The 22,393-nt window shown below is 37.8% G+C and overlaps 1 protein-coding gene across 1 annotated transcript in view; it reads right to left on the bottom strand.

Moving 5' to 3' along the window:
- The window catches only part of GUCY1B1 (guanylate cyclase 1 soluble subunit beta 1), a 76,599-nt gene that overhangs the window by 19,153 nt on the left and 35,053 nt on the right, over positions 1-22,393 (bottom strand). Inside the window, exons 6-12 of the mRNA XM_081959971.1 lie at positions 9,838-10,068; positions 8,730-8,846; positions 6,951-7,084; positions 5,962-6,159; positions 2,680-2,917; positions 1,579-1,719; positions 780-934 (exon numbers count right to left, since the gene is read on the bottom strand). Of these exons, the coding sequence (XP_081816097.1) occupies positions 780-934; positions 1,579-1,719; positions 2,680-2,917; positions 5,962-6,159; positions 6,951-7,084; positions 8,730-8,846; positions 9,838-10,068 (1,214 nt within the window). The remainder of the gene's footprint in view (positions 1-779; positions 935-1,578; positions 1,720-2,679; positions 2,918-5,961; positions 6,160-6,950; positions 7,085-8,729; positions 8,847-9,837; positions 10,069-22,393) is intronic.

The following is a 22,393-nucleotide window of genomic DNA, read 5'->3' as shown; positions in this document are numbered from 1 at the left end:
CCATCATCAGAATAATAGTATATATCATAGTCATCCATGCACATTCTGAATTTAGTATCTTGGCTTTCATTTAAATATTACATTATGTTTGGCAAAGTTATATTATAAAGACCACACAGAATGTTTGAAAATGATATTATTATCTGGGCAATGCTAAGTTTTTTACTCTAAATAGTTTATGTAAGATGACATGTATAAATTGAAGCAAAGAGACTACAAATAATCCTTGACTTACAGCCATTCATTTAGTGACTGTCCAATGTTACAATAGCACTGAAAAAAGTGATTTATGGCCAATCCTTACACTTACAATCACTGCAGCATCCCTACAGTTACCGTATGTGATCAAATTTCAGATGCTTGAAAACCAGTATATTTATGATACCTGTTGCATGTCCTAGAATCAATGTGAACCTCACAGCTGGCTTCTGACAAGCAAAGTTAACATGGGAAGGTTGATTCGCTTAATTACTATGTGGTTCACTTAACAATTGTGGCCAAAAAGGTTGTAAAATAGGGTTGCAACTCACTTAACAAGCGCCTAACCAAGCAACAGAAATTCTGGTCTCAACTGTGCTCATAAGTTGAGCATTATTTGTATGGTAAATTACTTCCATACTGTTAGGACAAAAATAAAAAAAGTGTATCCATATTTTACCAAGAATTTATATCAACTTAAAACTAAATTTTAATGAGTTAAATTGAAAGAAAATAGAGTAAATTTCAAACCCTATGGTTTGGAAATAGATACAATGATACAAGTACACTTAATTTCTCACCTATAAGTATATTCGGAAACATTGATCCTTCCTTTTTCACCTGTCGTTTCTGTTCTGCTTGTGAGATTTACTGTGTTCCCAAAAAGACAATAACGTGGCATCCTTTGGCCAATGACACCTGTGACCACTTCTCCAGTGTGAATGCCTATTGTTATCTATTATAAAAAATTAATAGAAAAGAAAATGATATCGTTGATTTAATATTTGGTCAACAGTATCGTTAGTCAGTAATGGGAATGCACTAAGAATGTGAAATTAAATATTAACTTTATGCTTAATTTTAACTGAATTTACATACCAAAATATGTAACACAACACTAAAAACCTAGAACAAATATAGCATAGTCAGTCTATTTTAAGTTTTCACCTAAACAACTGAACTAGAAAATCATTCAATGTAATTCTGAAAACATCAACACTTTCTCTAAGAATGGCAAAATAAAATTATGTATATTGAAATGTAACTAATTGCCTGGTAAGGAATTGCAAAAAAGGTTGGTCTATTCGTCCATCTTTTTCCAGATAAATTAGAATATGTTATATTAAATAAATAGGATTTTTTTCCCTTGTTCATAATTTTATACTAATGAACCCTCAGTTTTAAGAACTCTTTTATCTATAGGTATATACAAGAAATTAGTAAGTTAAAAAGTAGCAGACAGATTTCTCATAATAAGGATCACCATCCTGCCTATTTTTATGGAGTTCAAAAACCTGAAAGTTGATTCTATGTTAAGTCAGGACTGAAAGTGCACAATAATAAATCCCTAAGTGCCATAATATGGTGTCAATCACTGACCTGAATAGATTCTCCATCAACTTGAACTTGCCCAGCTATTTCCATCATATCCAATGCTAAGTGGCAAATAGAACGTGCATGATGAATGCATGGTTCTGGCAAGCCACTTACTGTCATATATTTGTCTCCAACTGTCTCAACCTAGTAAAACATAAATCTGAAAGTTATGATATTCCCTTTCTTTGCTTGCCTCAGTAAAATAATAACCTTTGATTATCAATCATCTGGCCTTAAAGCAGTATCATTTCATTAGAAAGATTATTTTCTCAGTTATCAAACATGGAAGATATTTACACTATCTTCCCCATTTTTCACAAATCCTAAGAATCTAAAATCTTCAGTACATACACTCATATCAATAATTATGGGAGAGGTATTCTTAACACATATAAAGGAAATCAAGTTCTGGAAAAATGCATTAACTTCTCATCTCAATGTAGCACTTTTTTTGCCCCAAAATAACATAATTTCCATCTTAATATACTCACTGGCTTTCATTTGTCAAAATTCCAGTATCATCAATACAAGAAATTTTATTTAAAAATAAGTTTGAGATTAGGAAGTACATCAAAATATATATATCTCCCAATAAGTCACAAAAAAGAAGTGCAAGACCACAGATCACAACAATCTTTTCCTGGAAGAATAAACCTATTATCTATATTATTTTATAGCAGTAGTTAAAACAATTTTCTTGAATGATATTCAATCCACAGTGACATATAATATTCAAAATTATCACTCTTGTATGGTTAATAAAATAGAATGTATTATTATTGTTTATCTGTATACAAGGCTCTAACAATCTGTTGACCAAAACTGAGCTTTCATTTTATTTCATAATAAACGAACCTGGAATGTAACTTCAGATTTAAATACTGTGCCTAGCATCAGATTGTGTAAGCCCATATTAGGAAAGTTGCCAAGAGATAGTTTGAGACTTCCGTAAAATGTTTTGGAATCTGCAACCCACATCTCTAGCTTCTGTTGTTTGTAGTACATAAAGAAATATGTTCAGCCATACATCTTATATTATTCGTCATAAGCTGGTCATTACAGTGTTATCCCCCTCACAGAACAGAAATGACGTATCATATTTACCTTATAAACAAATGGGTTTTTTCGTGAATCAGTCAAAATATCAAATCTTGTATAAAGATCGTTTAAAAGATTGACAATTTTCATAGCTCCTTCTCCAGAGGCATGTTTACTGCAGAAGGCATTGAAACCAACAATGCCACTAAACAATATAGTCACATTATCATAACGTTTTGCTGGTACAGGACGCTTGTGTCTCAGTTCATTGGCCACAGATGGAGGAAGCACGGAATACAATAATCTATATAAGTTTTGTGTAACAGTAGCAAAGGAAAAAATAGAAAATAAATAAATAAATCCGATACATTTATCATATTTGTGTTTAGTATTCACTGATTTAAAAGCATATTCCACAGCAGGCATAATTTGCATTATAAAGTTTACTTCTAAACAAACAACACAATAAATATATACACTAAATTATTTTATACATTCATTTATTTATATTATTTTATTATTATTTATACAGGTATACACCATTCAAGCTCAATGTAAGCAAATTATACTCTGATGAATAGATATATGGTTAAAATCCTATTAATATGCTTCTTAACAATAATTATATTATCAATAGCTAACAATTTTTGTAATACTTCTTTTGGATTTGTTACATGTTTCTGATTTTTTTTTTTTTTACTTATTTGAATTTAATGCAGCGATCTCCAACTTTTCCGGCTCTGCAAACCAGCAGGGGCAGGTGGAACCAGTTGAAGAGCGATTGGTTCTGCACAATTAGCAGGCACATGCGCTCACAAAGCTCCATTTGTGCAAGCTGCGGGCGCACACACCTGCCCCCTACGCAAATGGAGATTCATGTGCTCGCTTGCATGGCCTGATTTCCAATAATAATAATAATAATAATAATAATAATAATAATAATAATAATAATAATAATAATAATAATAATAATAATAATAATAATAATAATAATAATAATTTATTTGTTAGCCGCAACCCTCTCCCGAAGGACTCGGGGCGGCGTACAATCAAAGCAAATAAAATACAGCTAAAGACAAACATACATAAAACAAAGACATATACATGTGCATGGAGGAGGTAGACTAAGGAGTGAGAACAATTAAAAAACACAATTTAAAATCCCATTGAATAAAATTGCCGAATTAAAAAACCCGTCAGGAGCGATATGAAGTTATGGTTGAGCCAGGCCAGCTATTTGGAATAGGTGGGTCTTGAGCTTTACACGGAAGGAGCGGAGGTCAGTGGTGGTCCTAATATCCGGAGGGACACAGAGAAGGCTCTGCTCCTAGGCGCCGCCCCTCGGCATTGTCTGGTGGACGGCACCTGGAGAAGTCCCTCTCTGTGCGAGCGGATGGGTCGTAGGGATGTATGGGGCAGAATATGCAATGGACTATGGACTGGTAGTGAGCTGCAGACTGGGGTGTAGGGAGGCTGATTTAATGCATAACGACTTTTGTTACAGAAAATACTGTTACAAGACAAAAATTGGATGACAAGCTCAGTAGTAGCCCATAATACATTAGGATTTCAAAAACAGATATTCTTGAGATACGCTCTTATAACTAGAAATTAATTTGGCAATGATGACTACATATTATGAGGAGTGAATTGCAACTCGCTTAGATTGTGAAGGCTGAAAAATGCATTTAATACAAAGCTTCATAACCATGTCTTAAAATACATATATATACACACACTAAAATTAGTAATTTATATGATTAAACTACATATGAACATTCCATTAGAAAGTTCAGACACTGCAGATTGTTTAGTTTAGTGGCATGACATTAAACTACCTTCATTGTATTCAAACATTTATATCTTCTTTATCCACCCAGACTGATGAGAGCTGGTGACCTAAATATAAAGGTCACATGTGTGCAAGAACTGTAAGTAGAAAACATTCTCAGGCTTCAGCAAGAGACATGTTTGTGTTTCTTTGTTCAACATTTTTATCTTACTTTATCTACCTAAATGTAGAACCTTACTTTTTTCACCATTGAATTTCATTTCACCATTGAATTTCATTTTATTAGATAGTGCCCAATGTTCAAGTTTGTCAAGATCCTTCTGTATCTTAAGTCCATCTTCTGGAGTGTTGGCTATTCCTGTCTACAGCATCACCACCAGATGGATTCGTAACTGGCTGACCAACCACATTCAATGTGTAGTCCTCAATGGAACTGCATCTACATGGAGGGAAGTATGCACCGGAGTACCCCAAGGCTCTGTTTTAGGCCCAGTACTCTTCAACATCTTCATCAATGGTTTGGATGAGGGAATAAATGGGGAACTCATCAAATTTGCAGATGACACCAAGCTGGCAGGAATAGCCAACACTCCAGAAGATAGACTTAAGATACAGAAGGATCTTGACAAACTTGAACACTGGGCACTATCTAATAAAATGAAATTCAATGGTGAAAAGAGCAAGGTTCTACATTTAGGCAAGAAAAACAAAATGCACAGGTACAGCATAGGTGGTACCTTCCTCAATAGTAGTAATTGTGAGAGGGCTCTTGGAGTCCTAGTGGGCAACCATTTAAATATGAGCCAACAGTGTGCAGCAGCTGCCAAAAAAGCCAACACAGTTCTAAGCTACATAAAAAGAGGGATAGAATCAAGATCACGTGAAGTGTTAATACCACTTTATAATGCCTTGGTAAGGCCACACTTGGAATACTACATTCAGTTTTGGTCGCCACGATGTAGAAAAGATGTGGAAACTCTAGAAAGAGTGCAGAGAAGAGCAACAAAGATGATTAGGGGACTGGAGACTAAAACAAATGAAGAACGGTTGCAGGAACCTAGTTTTAATGAAAAGAAGGACTAGGGGAGACATGATAGCAGTGTTCCAATATCTCAGGGTTTGCCACAAAGAAGAGGGAGTCAAACTATTCTCCAAGGCACCTGAGGGCAGAACAAGAAGCAATGGATGGAAGCTAATCAAGGAGAGAAGCAACTAAGAACTGAGGAGAAATTTCCTGACAGTTAGAACAATTGATCAGTGGAACATTTGCCTCCAGAAGTTGTGAATGCCCCAACACTGGAAGTCTTTAAGAAGATGTTGGATAGCTATTTGTCTGAAACGGTATAGGGTTTCCTGCCTAGGCAAGGGGTTGGACTAGAAGACCTCCAAGGTCCCTTCCAACTCTATTATTGTATTGTATCTACAGTAATGCCACTGACTTTAACTAGGCAATTAGGAATCAGAGTTGTTAATGAGCCTCCAAACAGAGGACAGCAGAGTGGTGAAAATTGATGATTTATAACATTTCATAGTCAAAATAAGAGATTAAATCTTACGTATCTGTCTTCTTCTTTTCATCTTCCAAAGCTCTTAAAGTGTGCTGAAGCCTATCCGTTAATATTTCCAGTTCTTGTGTTAGTTTGTATTCCTCTCGGAATTGCTCTCCCAAAAGGACCAAATCACGAGTAGCATCATGCAGGGGAATATCACTTAAGTACAGTCCTCTTCTAGTTAAGTCATCCAAATTCATCACACTAATGCAATTAAAAGTGAAATGAGAAAATGACAGGGCAAGATTTTCCTGGTACTTATGTAGAAGATACTGATTAATCTGTTTTGCAAGTATTCTTCAATACAAAAAGTAACATTATATTTCTATTTCATCATTTAATACACTAATAGTATTGCATTTTTCTATTCTTCTATGTAGTACATTTATTTAAAAAGGCAGTTCATCAACTTAACAATATTAGTGTTATTCTGCTACAATAACTGATTCTTTCACAACATTTTTTGAAATCAAAGTCAAAATACAAGCAATTAAAACACTTTTTTGAGGGACTTTAACCATTACCAACCACCCTTCTATTGCTTTTTTCCCTCCTTAGTGTTAGTATACTTTGATATTTTCCCCAGCAGTGATACTATCATCAGCTTCAGGAATGGACCTTACAGCAGGGATCCCTAACGCCCAGTCTGTGGACCAACACCAACTGGACCCAGAAACTGGGCCACACAAACAAGCAAAGCCCCACCTGCAGAATGCAGGCAGCATACAAAACCACGCCACCCCTCCGGTCCATGGAAAAACGGAACCAATCCTTGGTGCCCAAAAGGTTAGGGGCCGCTGTTATACAGGGATGCAGAACAAGCAGAAATGTTTAATCACCTTCTGATCAAGAATCAAAAGGAAGCTTCTAATGTAGCAATATAACATAAAACAAACACAGAACCTTTTGCATCACAATGTTTTGCTTTCAAAGGCTGCAATTCTAGTTGTTCCAACACTATAAATGCACTACACACGCAAATCTTATTTGCTTACCTTGGAGAACAAAGAAAAAGAATACTATCTGCTTCAGGTAAGTAGATCATTTGCCCTTTCAGGCGTAAACAGCTAATTTCTGTACCAGTCAATTCATCTTCACATTCCAATTTTTCCACATCCAAAAGTCCTTCCTTTTAAACAACAAAAAGAAACTTCAACGAAAAGTACCATTGTCATAAGCCTCCGCCCTGAGGTTCACCCACAGAAAACTTTAATGCTTTTATTTCTGATTTTCTGATCTTTATCTAAACAAATATTGTAAAGAAAAGCAGTTCTGTTTTTTTGTGGTAAAACCCAGTTCTCAACAACTCCGGGTGGTTCAAAACAATCAAAAGAAAGAAATTACAATATTAAAAAAGAAGATTTTTTAAAAAAAATAGATAACAAGAATGAGAGACTGAATGGAAACAAAGCAAGGGTCTCACTCTCCCTTGTCAAAGGCCTGGTTGAAGTGTCAAATCTCCACCATATTCTGAAAAATAGCAGGATAAGGGCCATATGGATCTCAGGGGAAATCCCATTCAGGAGGGCAGGCACTGCTACTGAATGCATACTTCCAAGATCCAAATAAAAAGCAAAGTTTAACCAAAGGTACTCAGAGCGTACCAACTATTCAGGACAGATCAGCTAATCCATATTCAGAAACCAGGCCCTAAGCCTTGTAAAGCTTTATAGCATGGGTGTTAAACTTGCCGTGTCATGTTGCTGTCACATGATGTTTCGCAACATTTCCCCCATTTGCGGAGCTGGGGTGGGCGTGGCCTGCACATCACACATCTGGCCTGTGGGCCGCCAGTTTCACACCCCTGCTTTATAGGTAATGGCCAGCACTTTAATTGCATCCAAAATTGGCAATATGCAAAGCAGAGGTTTACTGGGAAACCAAGGCATATCTATCACTGCTCATGATGCTGCATTCTGGACCAGCTGGGACTTCCAGGTGGCCCTGCAGTCCTATGTACAGCCACAAGAAATAGTCAACATGACCATGGCATGAGTGGCTATCTAAAGGCCCTGAAAGTGTGCAAGTTGTACACCAGAGGCTGCCTTTTTGACCACAACTGTTACTGGTTCTTTAAGCATAAGCTTTAGGTCCATGAAGATTCTTAGACTGTGCAAGCCCATCCAAGATGGAATATCCTCATATATGGACAGTCAGAAGATAATAGAATAACAGAATTTGAAGAAACCTTGAATGTCTTCTAGTACAACCCCCTGCTCAGGCAAGAAGCCCTATACTATTTCAGACAAATGGTTGTCCAATCTCTTCTTAAAAATTTCCAGGGTTGGAGCATTCACAACTTCTGTAGGCAAGTTGCTCCATTGATTAATTGTTCTAACTGTCAGGAAATTTCTTTTTAGTTCTAGGTTGGCTCTCTCCTTGATTGGTTTACATCCTTTGCTTCTTGTCCTGCCTTCAGGCACTTTGGACAACAGGCTGACTCCCTCTTCTTTGCAGCAACTCCTTAGATACTACTATCATGTCACCTTAGTCCTTCTTTTCATTAAACTAGACATACCCAACCGTTCTTTATATGTTTTAGCCTCCAGTCCCCCAATTATCTTCGTTGCTCTTCTCTGCACTCTTTCTAGAACCTCAACATCTTTTTTACATTGTGGCAACCAAAACTGGATGCAGTATCCAGTACCCTAGCCATAAGGTCTTCATAGACTTGAAAGTGTTTTTACTATTTCAAATTAACATGAGTTTAAAGTATTTTCTTCTTCCTAGTAAAACAGATATCTATTGAAAAATTGTACTCAGTTTTAGATTACCTTACTCCTTAACACAAACACTGTGTTGATATGTGAGAGGATTCCATGGAAACTAATATCAATATGAGGCCGAACCAATGAAAATACTGATAATAGATTACAATATCCTGGCTGGAGCTGAAATGTAAAGGAAAAAGAAAAAAAATTAAAACTTTGAATTCTGGTTAGTGATTGCAGTCCATTTCTCTATGTTCTGTCTGTGCTTTAATACAATAATATTTAGTGAACTAGTGTTCCTATTGCATAATTAAATAATGGACCTTTTGCATAAAAAAAATAAATTGAATAAGAGTTGTCCAAGCTCCGGGATGAAAGAATGAATCCTATCTTCAATTGCACTGAGCAAGGAAATATTCTAAAGCAGTATTTTCAGCCTTGCATGATGGCTGGGTAATCCTGGGAGTTGAAGTCCATATGTTAAAGTTGCCAAGATTGAGAAACTCTGTTATAAACGATCTCCATACCTAATTTTGTGTTCTATAATCAACAGCAGTAATTCAAGCAACACTTCTAGAAAGTGATGGCCATTTCTACTTAGACCTGTTCCATGTGGCCCTATTCATAAATTTCATGTTTACAGTGATTCAGGCTGCATAGGCTAAAATAAATTCAAATGGACTATTTAATGAAAACGGTTTAGGATGAAAAACTCTAGGCTTCCATTATCATACTTTGTTAAAATCAACCTGAAAGGGGTGGGAGGAGGAAAGATAGAGGCATGAAATAATATAAATAATTTGAAATGCTGGATTATTTAATATTTGCTAATTTAAAAAAGGAAAAAAAAACTTTTTAGCATGTAACATAGGCATAGCTAATTATGAAATGAAAACTATTTAAAATATATAAGTGCTAAACTACATCAATTAGGGCTTATGCTTGTTTTTCAGCATTAATGTTTTTAAGTGTTTAAAAGGTTGGTTATTAAAACTTCATGTGTGCAGATTCAGATATAATAGTAAAAAAGGGGGAAATGTGAAATACATTTCATAGTCCAAATAGGGCATACAGAATATTCAGTAATAGAACTAGTATAAAAAAAGTGAATAGAAGGATGGTGGAAAGTCTGGAATTCAAAAGCTTTGCAGGAAAAAACAAGAATTCTCACCTGGGGAAGGACTCTATATATAGCATTTCCACACTGAGTGACAACTAGGTCTCTATCAAATATAATATGGAAAGGAAAAGCCTTGCAAAATGTGTATGGACTGATGCGAGACTCTTGAGTACCATTCTCTTCAAATCTGTCAAGGTCTTCATAAAAATCTTCTTCTTTAGATTCTTTTTCTTCGATTAAGAACTGAATATGGTCACACTCTTCATTTCTTTGTTGAATAACCTGAACATCATAAAGAAAAGGTGGTTAATACAATAATAGTCTATTTTTATTCTTCAGGAACAAGTGTTGCTCATACTAAATTCCAATCTAAGACACCTAAAGTGCATGAGTAAAAATAAATAGACTTAGAATTCCTGGCAGTATTACAGCTATCTAAACAATGAACTAATAGCATAAATGTAAGGCATGATGACTTAAGAACAAGAAAGTCTACTTTTGAAGTTCAATTTGCTTTTCAGATCAAGCGATTTGCCAAAGAAAGAGGGTCATCAGGAAGAATCAATTTACAGCATAGAAAACTATAGCTTCCAAAAAGTCCCTGGCATGATTAAGAATAACTTGACAATTTGAATCTCTAGTTTCTAGAATACCTAAGTCTCTTTGCAATACTTTGAATACATCCAGTGCTTCTTTAGTATATAAAACCAAGAAAGGAAGAATGGTGCCAGTGAACAAAGATTTGATTTTGCTTTAAAATATAATGAAATATAATAAATGTTTTAAGTTAGAGCATTCAGTCTAAATGGGACACTTTCACAATATAGTTCTGTAAAACAGATGTCCAGCTGTAATATAAACTCATTTTCATGCATTTACTATTTTTTCACATACTGTAATCTTCTTTTTCTCCTTCTTCTCCTTTTCCTTCTTCTTCCTTCTATATATATACAGTATCTTCTATATTATATATGTGTATGTGTGTGTGTGTATTGTGATAAAGGAGGAGAGCCTGTGGCTTAGTGGCTAATACATCTGCCTAATATGTAATACAGCCCAGGTTCAAATCCCAGTAAGGGTATGGTTAGCTGATGAGATCTAAATAGCTTGAAATAGATCTATACTAGTCTCCCTTTATTTATTTATCAGCACAAATACACAAATACATATGTGATGTTATGGGAGGGACGGGAGAGTCTGGGCCGTTAAGGAGAACGAGTGTGGCATCCTAGAGCAACAATTGTTTGTGATGTCAGTTCCTTCGCAGCTTCCTCTGGAAAGCCAGCCATGATGTTCGCCCTCCAGTAGACCAATCGGGAAGCACCTGATGGATTTGGGAAAAAGTACCAGGATTGTAGACAGAGCGAGAAAGAGGAGTGCATGGAAGGGGAAGGGAGAGGGCAGGGATAATGGGCATGGGAGTAGGGGGAAGAAAGGCCCCTCTCAATGGCTCCTTGTCAGACAAACACTTCTAAGTCTATAAATACCCAGGCAACCATACCCAGCTATAATATAAACTCATTTTCATGCATTTACTATTTTTTCACATACTTAATCATATTCATAAATAATCTTTCATTATACCCTTATACAAATCCAATAACACCGAATTAAAGGTTTAATAACAGTAGCAATTTTTAAATTGTATTTTGATTATATAAAGCGTTTGCCCAAGAAAGAACAAGCTATCCCCCATGTACAAGAAAGGTACTCTGTCGTGTATAAAACCAATCTCTGGACCCAAGCCAGATTTATTTCCATTGTTTAAGCTATCTGCACCGTTTCAGAGGCAAGAAGGAAACTCTTAGTAAGAAACAAAGGTTCCTCCAAAATTAAAAAAACTAGTTCTATCTGTGGCTCACTGTTATTTAAACTGATATACATCATAGCCTTCCGCTGAATTTATATAAACTGCATTGCAGAGAATAATGTACTTGACATGAAACTATTCATTTAATATCATTGATAAACTACCACACAATAAGATAAAAGAGCCTGAAGATACTGTGTATATCTTTGGGGGGGAAATACTATTAAATTAAACATACCTTACTTCTGAGTAGACATGGATTTCACACTAACTTGTCATTTTTCAGCTATATCATACGTATTAAAATTAGAATGGTATCTAGTTACCAAATTTTCATTCATTTTATTGGCTAAAATAGTAATGCAACATTGTGACTGGAGAAATGTGTCTTAAAAATCTTAGTTTTGACTAGTTATGTGTATGTCACAGCAGATATTATTTTAGAGAAATGCTGCTAATGATGATATTAAAGTTGTTGCCAGCCAAATGCTTGAAATGTGAATTCAATAGCCTTCAAATATGTTTTAAAATATTCTGACTTATTATACATAGCTTTTACTAATCAAAGATTTTTAATAAAGACATAAAGTCCTGTAGATGTCAGGGTTCCAAGTAACACCCCCAACGAAAGAAGACTCTGAGGCTAGAAGTTTCTCAAAGTTCCATTTTATTAGAGATGTCATATTGGCACATCTGGAAAACCCAAATCTGAAACCTTCCGGGTTTTCCGCACCCAAAATAAAGTCATAGTCCCTTCCCCTGCACCCACATGTCCATCACATGGTCCAATCAATCCACCATCCCAAGTGGAGATGTTTCCCAGTCATGCCTCTCCAGGTACAGGCTGAACGTCCTTGACTCTCAGAGAAAAGAATGTTGTTATGGCTGTATATCTCCACCACTGCATGCAATTCCCCCTTCCAGGTTCCCACAACATTAAGTGTGGCAGCCCTGAAAATCCAAACAAAAAGATGGCCTCCAGGACTGACAGTAGACCTACTCAAAAACACATTTTTGAACAGTATAACTGAAATGTTCAAAATACTACTAAGTGGTTTAATCATTTTCTATCCAAAGCCCTCTCTTTAACCACCAAATTAAAAAGGTGAACAATACAAAACATTATCTAGAAAACGAACGTCCTTCTGCCACATAATTAGGCTGTTTTGAGAGCTGACACTAATATACACTAGCACTGTAAACTTTCATAATTTGATCAAATTCATCCTTTAGTTTTCTGCTAGTCTCTTGTGTCAATAGCAGCAAAATTGCAAGGAAATTTATAGCAAATGATTTAGAACATAATGTTAAGACAATAATAGGGATAATATGCGTCTAGGAGAAGAAATGTCAAAAATGGAAAATGTCATTATAGCATAGCTGAAATTAGCAGAATTGTTTACATTATATTCAGTCCACTATAGGAACATTAAACAAACGAAGCATTTGATAGAATTAAAGAATATATATCACTATGTGTTATTGATATAAAGGCTCACTTAACAACTCTATTCAACTCTACCTTAGAACTAGATGCAAGCTTTAAAATATTAACTGTTGCAAAAAGTTGTATTTCCATTCCTAGCAAATTTGACAACATTCCAATTCCATTGCATGAAAATTATACTGAATAATAGTTCCATTCCTTGCTTTGTTTTCACAGGATTAAGAACAGCTGTATTCCTTTCAACACTAGACTGTGAGACTTTTTCAAGCACAAACACCTGATACTGATAAATGGCAAGGAATTGAAAAATAAAAGCAACTTCCTTTCTATGAATTCTCAACATCCCATAGGCTTTCATACAGCTTTAGAGATAGATGTGTTAAAGAAGAGGCTAAACAAGAATACCAGTACCAGTGACACAACCTGGAATAAAGTTTAAATTATCTAACTCCCTGAATTAGCTACCAAACTAAAGCAACCAGCACATCTACAAAGTCTTTCACCATGGCAACAGCAGTAAAAATGAAGACAAATTGCCTATCAGGTTTCAAAGATGCAGCAGACAAAACAGAGGTCTCCATTCAGCTAATGAAAAAGGGGAAGGGCCTAAAAATGACTTTCTGTTATATATACATATGCACATATATGCATACATATATACATACAAACATTTAAATATTTAAATAATTTTATTTAGCACCAGAAGGGAAGAATATTTAGTGTTTCCACCTTTTCCTAATATATGCATGAATTATAGATGTGAGGAAAAAATCATAATATATGCAAAGATGTAGGTCTAAACAGTAACTGATTAATTAAAATATTTAATGCTAATATAATTATGTAGTTTTGAAGGGTCTGGCTCTTTGGAAAGCATGATTGATGCCCTTTCTTTCTATTCTCTTCTTGGTCAATTTTCTTTGCCATTGTGGTTCTGTTTTGTGCTGTTTTTGTCTCTATGTGTTTTTCTATTGTATTTTGCTTTTAAATATTTAAATGATTGTAAGCTGTCTAGCAACATTCGGAGTTGGCCAGCATATAAAATTAATACATTATTGTTGGTCGCATAGTAAGCCAGTTGTTTAGACTGGATTTTATCTACTTATCAAGTCCTTCTATGGGATAGGCATTATTTGACAGTATTAAAGATACCATTACAAGATATTAATTTTTATTTTATTTTATTTATGGTCACAGACCAAAACACAAGTACTACAAAGAGACATAAGAGAATTGATCATAGCAATCAGTCACCAGAAGGTTAACTAAGAAAAGTTACAGCGTTCTCCTCTAGTGGTTACAGCTCTTAAGAAAAATTTGGAAACCTGAAAGGTGATGTATGAGGGACGATTTCAAGAAGAGATAGTAACTTGGATTTGTCTGCGTTATACATGGGACAAAATAGAAGGACGTACTCCACAGTTTCAACCTCGGCTCTGTCACAAGGGCATCGCTGCTCGTTAATTGGGAGCCTCTTAAAACGACCATCCAAAAGTGCTGAGGGCAAGACATTAAAGCGAGCTAGGGAAAAAGCTCTTCTATACTTAGGAATAGTTAAAGTATAAAAATAGGAAGCCATCCTCAATCCATAATTATTAAGTTGGTTAAAAGTCAGTGGGGAGCAAGTTTTGTTGGCTCTGGCTCGTAGATATTGTAAATCAATGTCCACAAGCCGTTAGACTACCCTAAATTGGGCGTCCTTAAGGACGTAGTTTCCCAAGGCATCCTCCATAAAACCTAGCAGATGTAGTTTCTTCAGCAGCTCTTTCTCCCAGCGAGAAATATGGGAGTCCGCAAACGCCAGGGAGAGGTAGCTGCCAGGAACTGCCAGAAAAAGCACCCAAAACCACAATTTAGAGGTGTCAATCCAGGCCATACATTCCACCAATCGAATGCCCAGTTCCAGTTACATCAGGGCAAAACCAACACAAGGGGGAAGACCCAGAAGTTTTCTAAGAAAAGCCACCTGGGTTCTTTCAATGCAATCCTTGAAGCCCCATATCCATATGGGAATACCGTAAAGAGTTTGGACCAACATTTTGGCATTGTAAATACGTAGGGCAGAAGGAATGAACCGGCCACCCTGGGTATAAAAGAATCTTAAAATCTGCTGGTGACTACAGGAGGCCGAGTTCAGCACCTGGGTTCAGTGTCTGGTCCAGGCACCAGTGTTCTGAAATTGAATACCTAAATACTTAGAATGTAAAACCTGCTTGACAGCATTGCCACTGATATCCCAGTTATACAATTTCCGGGCTCTAGTAAACACTAATAGTTTCGATTTATCATAATTAATAACCAAATGGTTTTCAACACAATAAGACCCAAATGCAGAAAGTAGTCTTTTCAGTCCTGGCCTTGTCAATGAAAGGAGAACCGCATCATCAGCATAAAGAAGAAGCGGGATCTTTGTAGTTGTCAACTTCGGGGCTTGGGACTCAATATGTCCGATGTAACCGGCCAGGTCAGATAAAAATATATTAAACAGACAAGGAGCCAGAACACATCCCTGCCTTACTCCATTCTTAATCGGGATAGGATTAGAGAGTTCTCCCTGCAGATCACACCTGACCTGGCTGTAGGTCTGATTGTACAAGGATCTAATTAAGAACAACAAACGTCTGTCGATGGAACTTTTAAGCAGTTTTGACCACAACAGACTCCTCGGGACTGAGTCAAATGCTGACTTTAGGTCGATAAAAGCAGTGAACAGTTTGCCACCTGGTATAGTAGTATATTTGTTGACCAGGTGCGCTAGGATAAAGCAGTGATCCAATGTGGCACAACCCGCTTTAAACCCAATTTGTTCAGCACCAATAATATTGGATTCCTCAGCCCAAGAGAGGAGTCTGCGGTGGAGATATTTAGCGTACAATTTCCCAATAAAGGAAAGCAGGCTTATGGGGCGATAGTGAGCTGGGTTGTTTCTATTTCCTTGTTTAAAGACTGGCACAATAATTGCTGAGCTCTAGGAGGTAGGTATCCTGCTAGTATTAATATACGTAAAGAGTCTTGCCAAAAGAGGAATCCACCATACAGGATTGGATTTTAGCATCAGGGGGAATAGCATCAAGGCCAGGAGCTTTGCCTGACTTGAGTTTGGAGATAATCTCGGTGATCTCAGCATGAGTCACAGGTTGCCAGTCAGGGGCTACAGGAGACAGTCGTGCGTGAGGCATGGTTGAGGTTGCTGATGCCTGGTAAATTGCCAGGAAATGGTTTTCCCAGTCTCTATTAGAGATACAACAGAGAGGGAGTTCCTGATGTCCCCGCAAAGAGCTGGCAGCAATTTGCCAAAATAGTTGTGTGTCCTTCTGCTGGATGGAGAAAGCTCTTTAGCTTTCTTTTCTTAACAATTAATCCTTTGTATTCCTGCTTCAGGCGGTAGTAGTCCTCTGGTGGACGTTTGTCCCCTCGATTGCGGTAGAGCAGGTAAACCCATTTGATCTGGTTCCTAAGCATCAGGCAATCTTTGTCAAACCAAGTATTACTTCGTGATTGATATGGACCACTCGGCCCAGACAGCTCCAAGCTCCCTTTGGACACTGTTAATTAGTGATTCAAAGGCCAAGACTATCTCCGAGCCGCTACTTGCTAGTACCTGATTATACAAGTTGAGGCACTCCGGAGATGATAAAAAGGAGTGAAACTTTATTTCAGTATTGGGAGACTATTTGATCCTCCTTGTACACGAGGCCACATAGGGATCTAATATCTGAGGGCCCCTAGGGAGATGTATATTTGAAAGAAGCTCAATAATTGTAACCAGGGGGTAGTGGTCGCTCTCCGTAAGGCAGTTCATGTAAAAAGCATGGACTGCCTGTCTTAAGGGTTGAGATACCAGCACAAAATCAACAACACTACTCCCACATAAAGAACTAAAAGTAAATTCACCAGCCAGATCACCTAGGGTACACCCATTAAGAATTATCTTGTTGTGTTGGGCTGCTAGAAAGGCTAGCTGAATGCCAGCAAAATTTGTTAATTTGTCCTTAGAATGTCTGGCTGAAGTCAGGTGACCTAGGGCCTGGAAGGTTTCTTGGGGGTAGAGTGCCTCTATCGCTGGGGGGACTTGAGCTCCCAAACGGGCATTAAAGTCACCCCCTATAAGGATGTACAACGCTGGGAATTTAGTTTCCATACAAGTAATATAGTTCTCCAGCGTGCCCCATTGAGCTTTGATATCGGCTTGCCTCCTCATCAGGGGAAGATAAACATTGAACACTAACAGTTGCTGCGTCCTTTCTTAATTAAAAGCGCCATAGATAAAGAGCCACAGGGGGGTAGTTCCACTATTTCCACTTTCAAAGAAGTGGGAACCAAACAAGCTAGACCACCCCTAGGCCTCCCTGCTGTATATTGTCTAATAGCGGCCAACGAAATGGTCGTAAATCCTGAAAAGGATATCTTATCACAAGCCCAGGTCTCCTGGAGCAGGATCACATAGTTAACAAATATATAGTTAACAAATTCTGTAGTCCCACACCTTCGCCCCCAACCTGCAATGTTCCACGAAAGGCACTTAAGTATGCAGGGGAGGGTATCCGAGTTACTAGTCATTCTGTGTGGTTAATTTTTTCCAGAGCACCCTTCGGATCCAAAAAAACACATCCATTATTAGATGGCAGGCTCATCCTCTTGGGTGGCAAAAGCAGGGGGAAAGAAGGGGGAGGCGAGCCTTGCTCATGGGGTTGTAAGACTCTAAGCGCACTCCAGTTTGTACTTGTGACATTGACTGGCTGCTTAGCTGGAAGGTGTTCGGCAGTATCATCAAGCGGAGTTTGAGTTAGCCCTGCGTCTCCAGATTTACAAATTAAACATTTGGGGGAAAACGCCAGCAGAGCTTCCGCTGGTAAATCAGTATAAACTCCCTGTGGTCCAAAGGAGTCCTTGTCAGAAAGTTATAGGCTCCAAAGCTTGAACTTAACTGCATCCAGACGCTTTGTGATTTGGGCTCTTTCCGATTGAAGAAGCTTACTAAAGAAGTCAAAGAGCCGTGTCTCCTCCTGGTTCCAAAAGCTGTCCTGACACAGATCAGTCCCTTAGATAGGTGGAATCCCAGAGACATTGACCTGGGACCCATCTACCAAGAGATCTTGGGTGCCCTGGGCTGATGTTGCTACTTTTGGGGCCACCTCTTCCCAGCTGATCAGATCAAGGGAAGCTTCCTGGTAAGTTGTTACGTGCCGCGAGGGGCTAATTTGGCCAGTTGTAGGAGGAGCAGTTAGCCTACCATCTGAGAGAATGCCAGCTGAAGGTTTTGCAGAAGTGGGTATATAGCTAAAACATGGTGCAATATCCAGACTAGCATTCAAAGTTGGCTCATTAATATATGCCACTGAGGATCTTTTGGGGGCAATAAATCTCCTGCCGCTCACAGATTGTCTCACAAGTTGTCGATTACTCAAAAGTGGCTTAATCGATATATCTTTGAAGACTCTTCTTGGCAAAATGCCAAAGGAACTTAACCAGGATCCACTTCTGAACAATAGTTTTGGGATGTTAGAATTAGCAAAACTAAGTAGCACTCTGCTGCAGTATTCAGGGGAGAGTAAAAGTTCAATCTTCTTCAGATCATCAGCTTCCAGCCCCAATAACTTTGATAGATGACCCCTCGCCAGCTGTATTGAACTCCAGCAAGGTAAATTGCTGTTAATGGGATTAATGATGAGGGCCACCTGTTTTGGCTGTAAGACCAGGCAGCTATTCGCGTCATAGGATGCGGAATTCAGTCTGTTGGTAGAATTTTGTTGACCAGGATTTCGTTGGCCAGTACTTTTGTTAAAACTTTTCCTGGGGCTTGGCAGGGAACACCCTGCCACCACCACCGACTGCCGGGCAGTCATCCCAGAACACCCACTAATAGTCCAGGAGACTAAGTAGTTTAAAGTACTTACTATTCTATCAAGCTGGAGCTGAATGCTCGCTGTAGTTTCTGCAACCAGAAAGCATTGCTGAGCCAAAAGTTCTACAAGAGTAGGCTCATACAAAGGGTGGTTAGAGGCCGCAGTTTCAGGTAAGTCTTCATCCTCAGCTCGGGGGGCGACGCCCTCATAAGCTCCCCAGCCAGAAGACCGAGCCAAAACAAAGTCCTCAATCTTAGATTGCTTCAAGGAAGGCTGAAAAGCCAAGTCAATGGGAGATCCGCTCCTTTTCCTTATCTGCTGCCCAGCTTCTTCTCCAATCTTTTTCAGGGCCTCGTTCTTCATTTTGTTAAGTTGTCTCCTAAAATACTGGAAAAGAGACGCAGCAGCTTGTACGCCTTCTTCTCAAAGAAAAGCCGCATCTCCCGGAAGGATCAGGAATCGTAAGATGCCTGTAGTTCATCCACCTCCCATGTCCATCACCGTTGCACAAATAGGTTTGGTTTATAGCTACTTATTCATGCATCCATAGACTGGTGCCGATAGTAAGTAACCAAGTAACTGGGAATCTCTTTATTATGCATCAAAATTCCCTAAAGAAATCATATCCATTTACTAACCACGATCAACCACTTTCAAAAGAATGTCTATTAACCTTTCTCTGTCAAGGATGACTGGTAAGCTTTCTATATTTTCAAAATGTTTCAAATGAATTTTTTTCTACTCTAAATGCATCCCAAAGTAAATGCTATAGATTCTTTCTATTCCCAGTTTACCAGGCTTCAAAATAAACATGTCTTTTTTTACTGTAACTATAATTATGGAGCTATGTGCCTATTAGTGAAACATCCATGGGTATTAAATGAACAAAATTATGACTAATTCAGCTCGATGAAGTGTTTCAATCCACTGTAGTATTCTTCATAAAGTGCTGGGTCTCCCTGTTGATTATAAGCAGATAACACTGCACTCACATCTGGCTGATCTTCTACAAGAACTCCGGCTTTCCCAGGATGGCTCAAGGGCGCTGCGGGAGGTGTCGTGATAGCAGCTGGAGAGATCGTAGGTCTAGTCTGGCCAAAAGTGATAGAATTGATTAGCACGTCCGACGCTCCAGGGGCCAAGTCCCGGCGCTGGGATCCTGTCCTTCCCCTCCATGAGCTCCGGGGAGCCCAGGAGCTGATGAATTCGGGTCGCTCGGGACGTCATCGACAAGACCATGAGCTTCCTTCCGGAGGATCTCCTCCGATTCGCACAGATTGCTGCGGCACAAGAATTGCAGCACTGCCAGCAGAGTCTGCTTGTCAGCAGGTAGTTGAGTGGCTGGCGGCGTGGGGCTGGAAGTCACCCAGCTCTTCGCGTCAACTCCTCCTGCAAGCGGCTCCCCATCCGCGAGAAGGGTGGCAGGGACCAAGGACGCCGACGCAGGAGGGACAGTTGTTGCAACTGCTGCTGCCATCGATATAGGGGACTGGGAGAGAGGAGTGGGCCGAGCAGGCGGCCCATTACAAAATATAAGTTGTTCTGCTTTTTTCAACTGATTGATGGGGATTATGTCAATGATGATGATATTCAAGTGGTGTCCAGATGTTTTGGGATTGCGCCTATTGATACTATAACTGCTTTCTTTTGCCACAGTCATTCTATATCTATTTGCAGGTCTTTGTATTTTGTGATTTTATGCAATTATTATTAAAATTGTATCACCTTTCCAGAAATATTTCCAGAAATTGTATCACCTTTCCAGAAATATTTCCAGAAATTGTATCACCTTTCCAGACTAACATTATGCAGAGTTTTGCACCACCTCCTTTGTGAGAGCATATTGTCATTTTTTAGTAAAGCTATTTCATTTACCTATGACTTACTTTTCTACGAAGGCCTTTCAGTAAAATTAATAGGTATTGTCCTATTCCACTTCTAATTTCACTAATGCTTTCCCCAACCAATGTTAGGCAAATCAATAAACCTGTGGGATATGGTGTTTTCTTTTCTTTTTTTAAGTAATCAACTGGATCAGTTTATCTAATCAGTTATCGTCCATCCATGATGCAATCCATCCTGTCCAGATTAAACAGTCAACATTTATACTTTAAAAATATAAAACAGAAGTAAGGCAGTACAATATAAATTACTGTACAAATATCATCTAGTTTACTCCTCAGTCTGTAAACAGTCACTTTACCTAACAATGTTTGATTGGTGCCTGCCATTTACTCATTTTCTGTATGGTCTGAAAAGCAGGAATTGCTCTTAACATAATAGAAAGTGGTCCACTGTTGCTATCCCTCAGTTGAACCAGCACAAAATAGCCATGTTATCTATGGGAATACAATTCTGCTACCAGGTAGGTAGAGGCTGTTTGTGGAGTACCCTCGCTAGCCAACTACCATCAATAGTGAGCCTAGCTTTGTTTTCATAACAAAGCTCAAACTGATTCAAGTAATTTGGTATAGATTATGGAAAATCTGCCTCCATCTTAAATGCATCAGAGAGGAAACAAGATTTTTTTATTTCCTCAAGCATAGCAGGCCTTAAACAGAGAAGCTGTAATCAAATGTAACTACAGTATGGGTAAATGAAAGAAATCATTCTGAAATCCTGTTTTATAAGAATACCAATAAATGATAATGAAAATTAGATGTAATTTATATTATGAGCTAAGATAAACCAAAACGAAAAGCAAAGTTCCCCATTTCCTTCTTGCAAATAGGTCACAATAGTAGAAAAGTAAGAGAATATAAAGCTGATCCCATGTGTGAATAAATCATTTTTATTATTTCCACATATACACAATATTGAAAGGCAAGATAAATCTACTTAGTATTGGGTGCATTAAAATAAATTTATAGAAAAGCTTGACTGTGATGTTTAGACATATTTAAAATTAGCACAAAACTTGTTTGCTTGGTATTCAATTTTATTCATTTCCTACAATGTTCATAATGTCCTAACAAAAGTTGTAGAATAAAAAATCAAACAAATGTTCAATTGTCTCACAACTTCAACTGCCTATTCTACCTGAATTAAAAAGTGGAGCAATTATCAACAATCCTCATTCCAAGAGATACTTTTCAAGATAGTTTCATATTATTATGAAACAACATGTGCAATGCTTTTACATAATTGCCCACAATCTTTAAAATACAACAACCCTTTTAAAATAGTAATATATCAAGATAATAGACAAACACTTTCTTTGTCAGTGGGGTTAAGAAAAAACATGAAACAACCAAGTCAGGCAGAAAGGACTAGAAGAACAGCATTGTTTGCCTACTGAAGGCACTCTCTCATATATATGCTACTCTCATATACATATACATATACATATACATACACACACACACACATATATATATGCATGCACTACTTTTTCTTTTATCTATCCTCTCTAATCAATATTCATGCTTCTGCTAAACTCTCATATTACCTGATTTCTGATATCAAGTATATAATGTATTATAAGATGTTCCATTTGATCTCATC

The sequence above is a fragment of the Natrix helvetica genome (genome assembly GCF_964273705.1).
Source record: "Natrix helvetica genome assembly, chromosome: 7".
Lineage (NCBI taxonomy): Eukaryota > Metazoa > Chordata > Lepidosauria > Squamata > Natricidae > Natrix > Natrix helvetica.
Note: the sequence above shows the minus strand (reverse complement) of the source record. Positions and strands in the feature narration are given on the sequence as shown.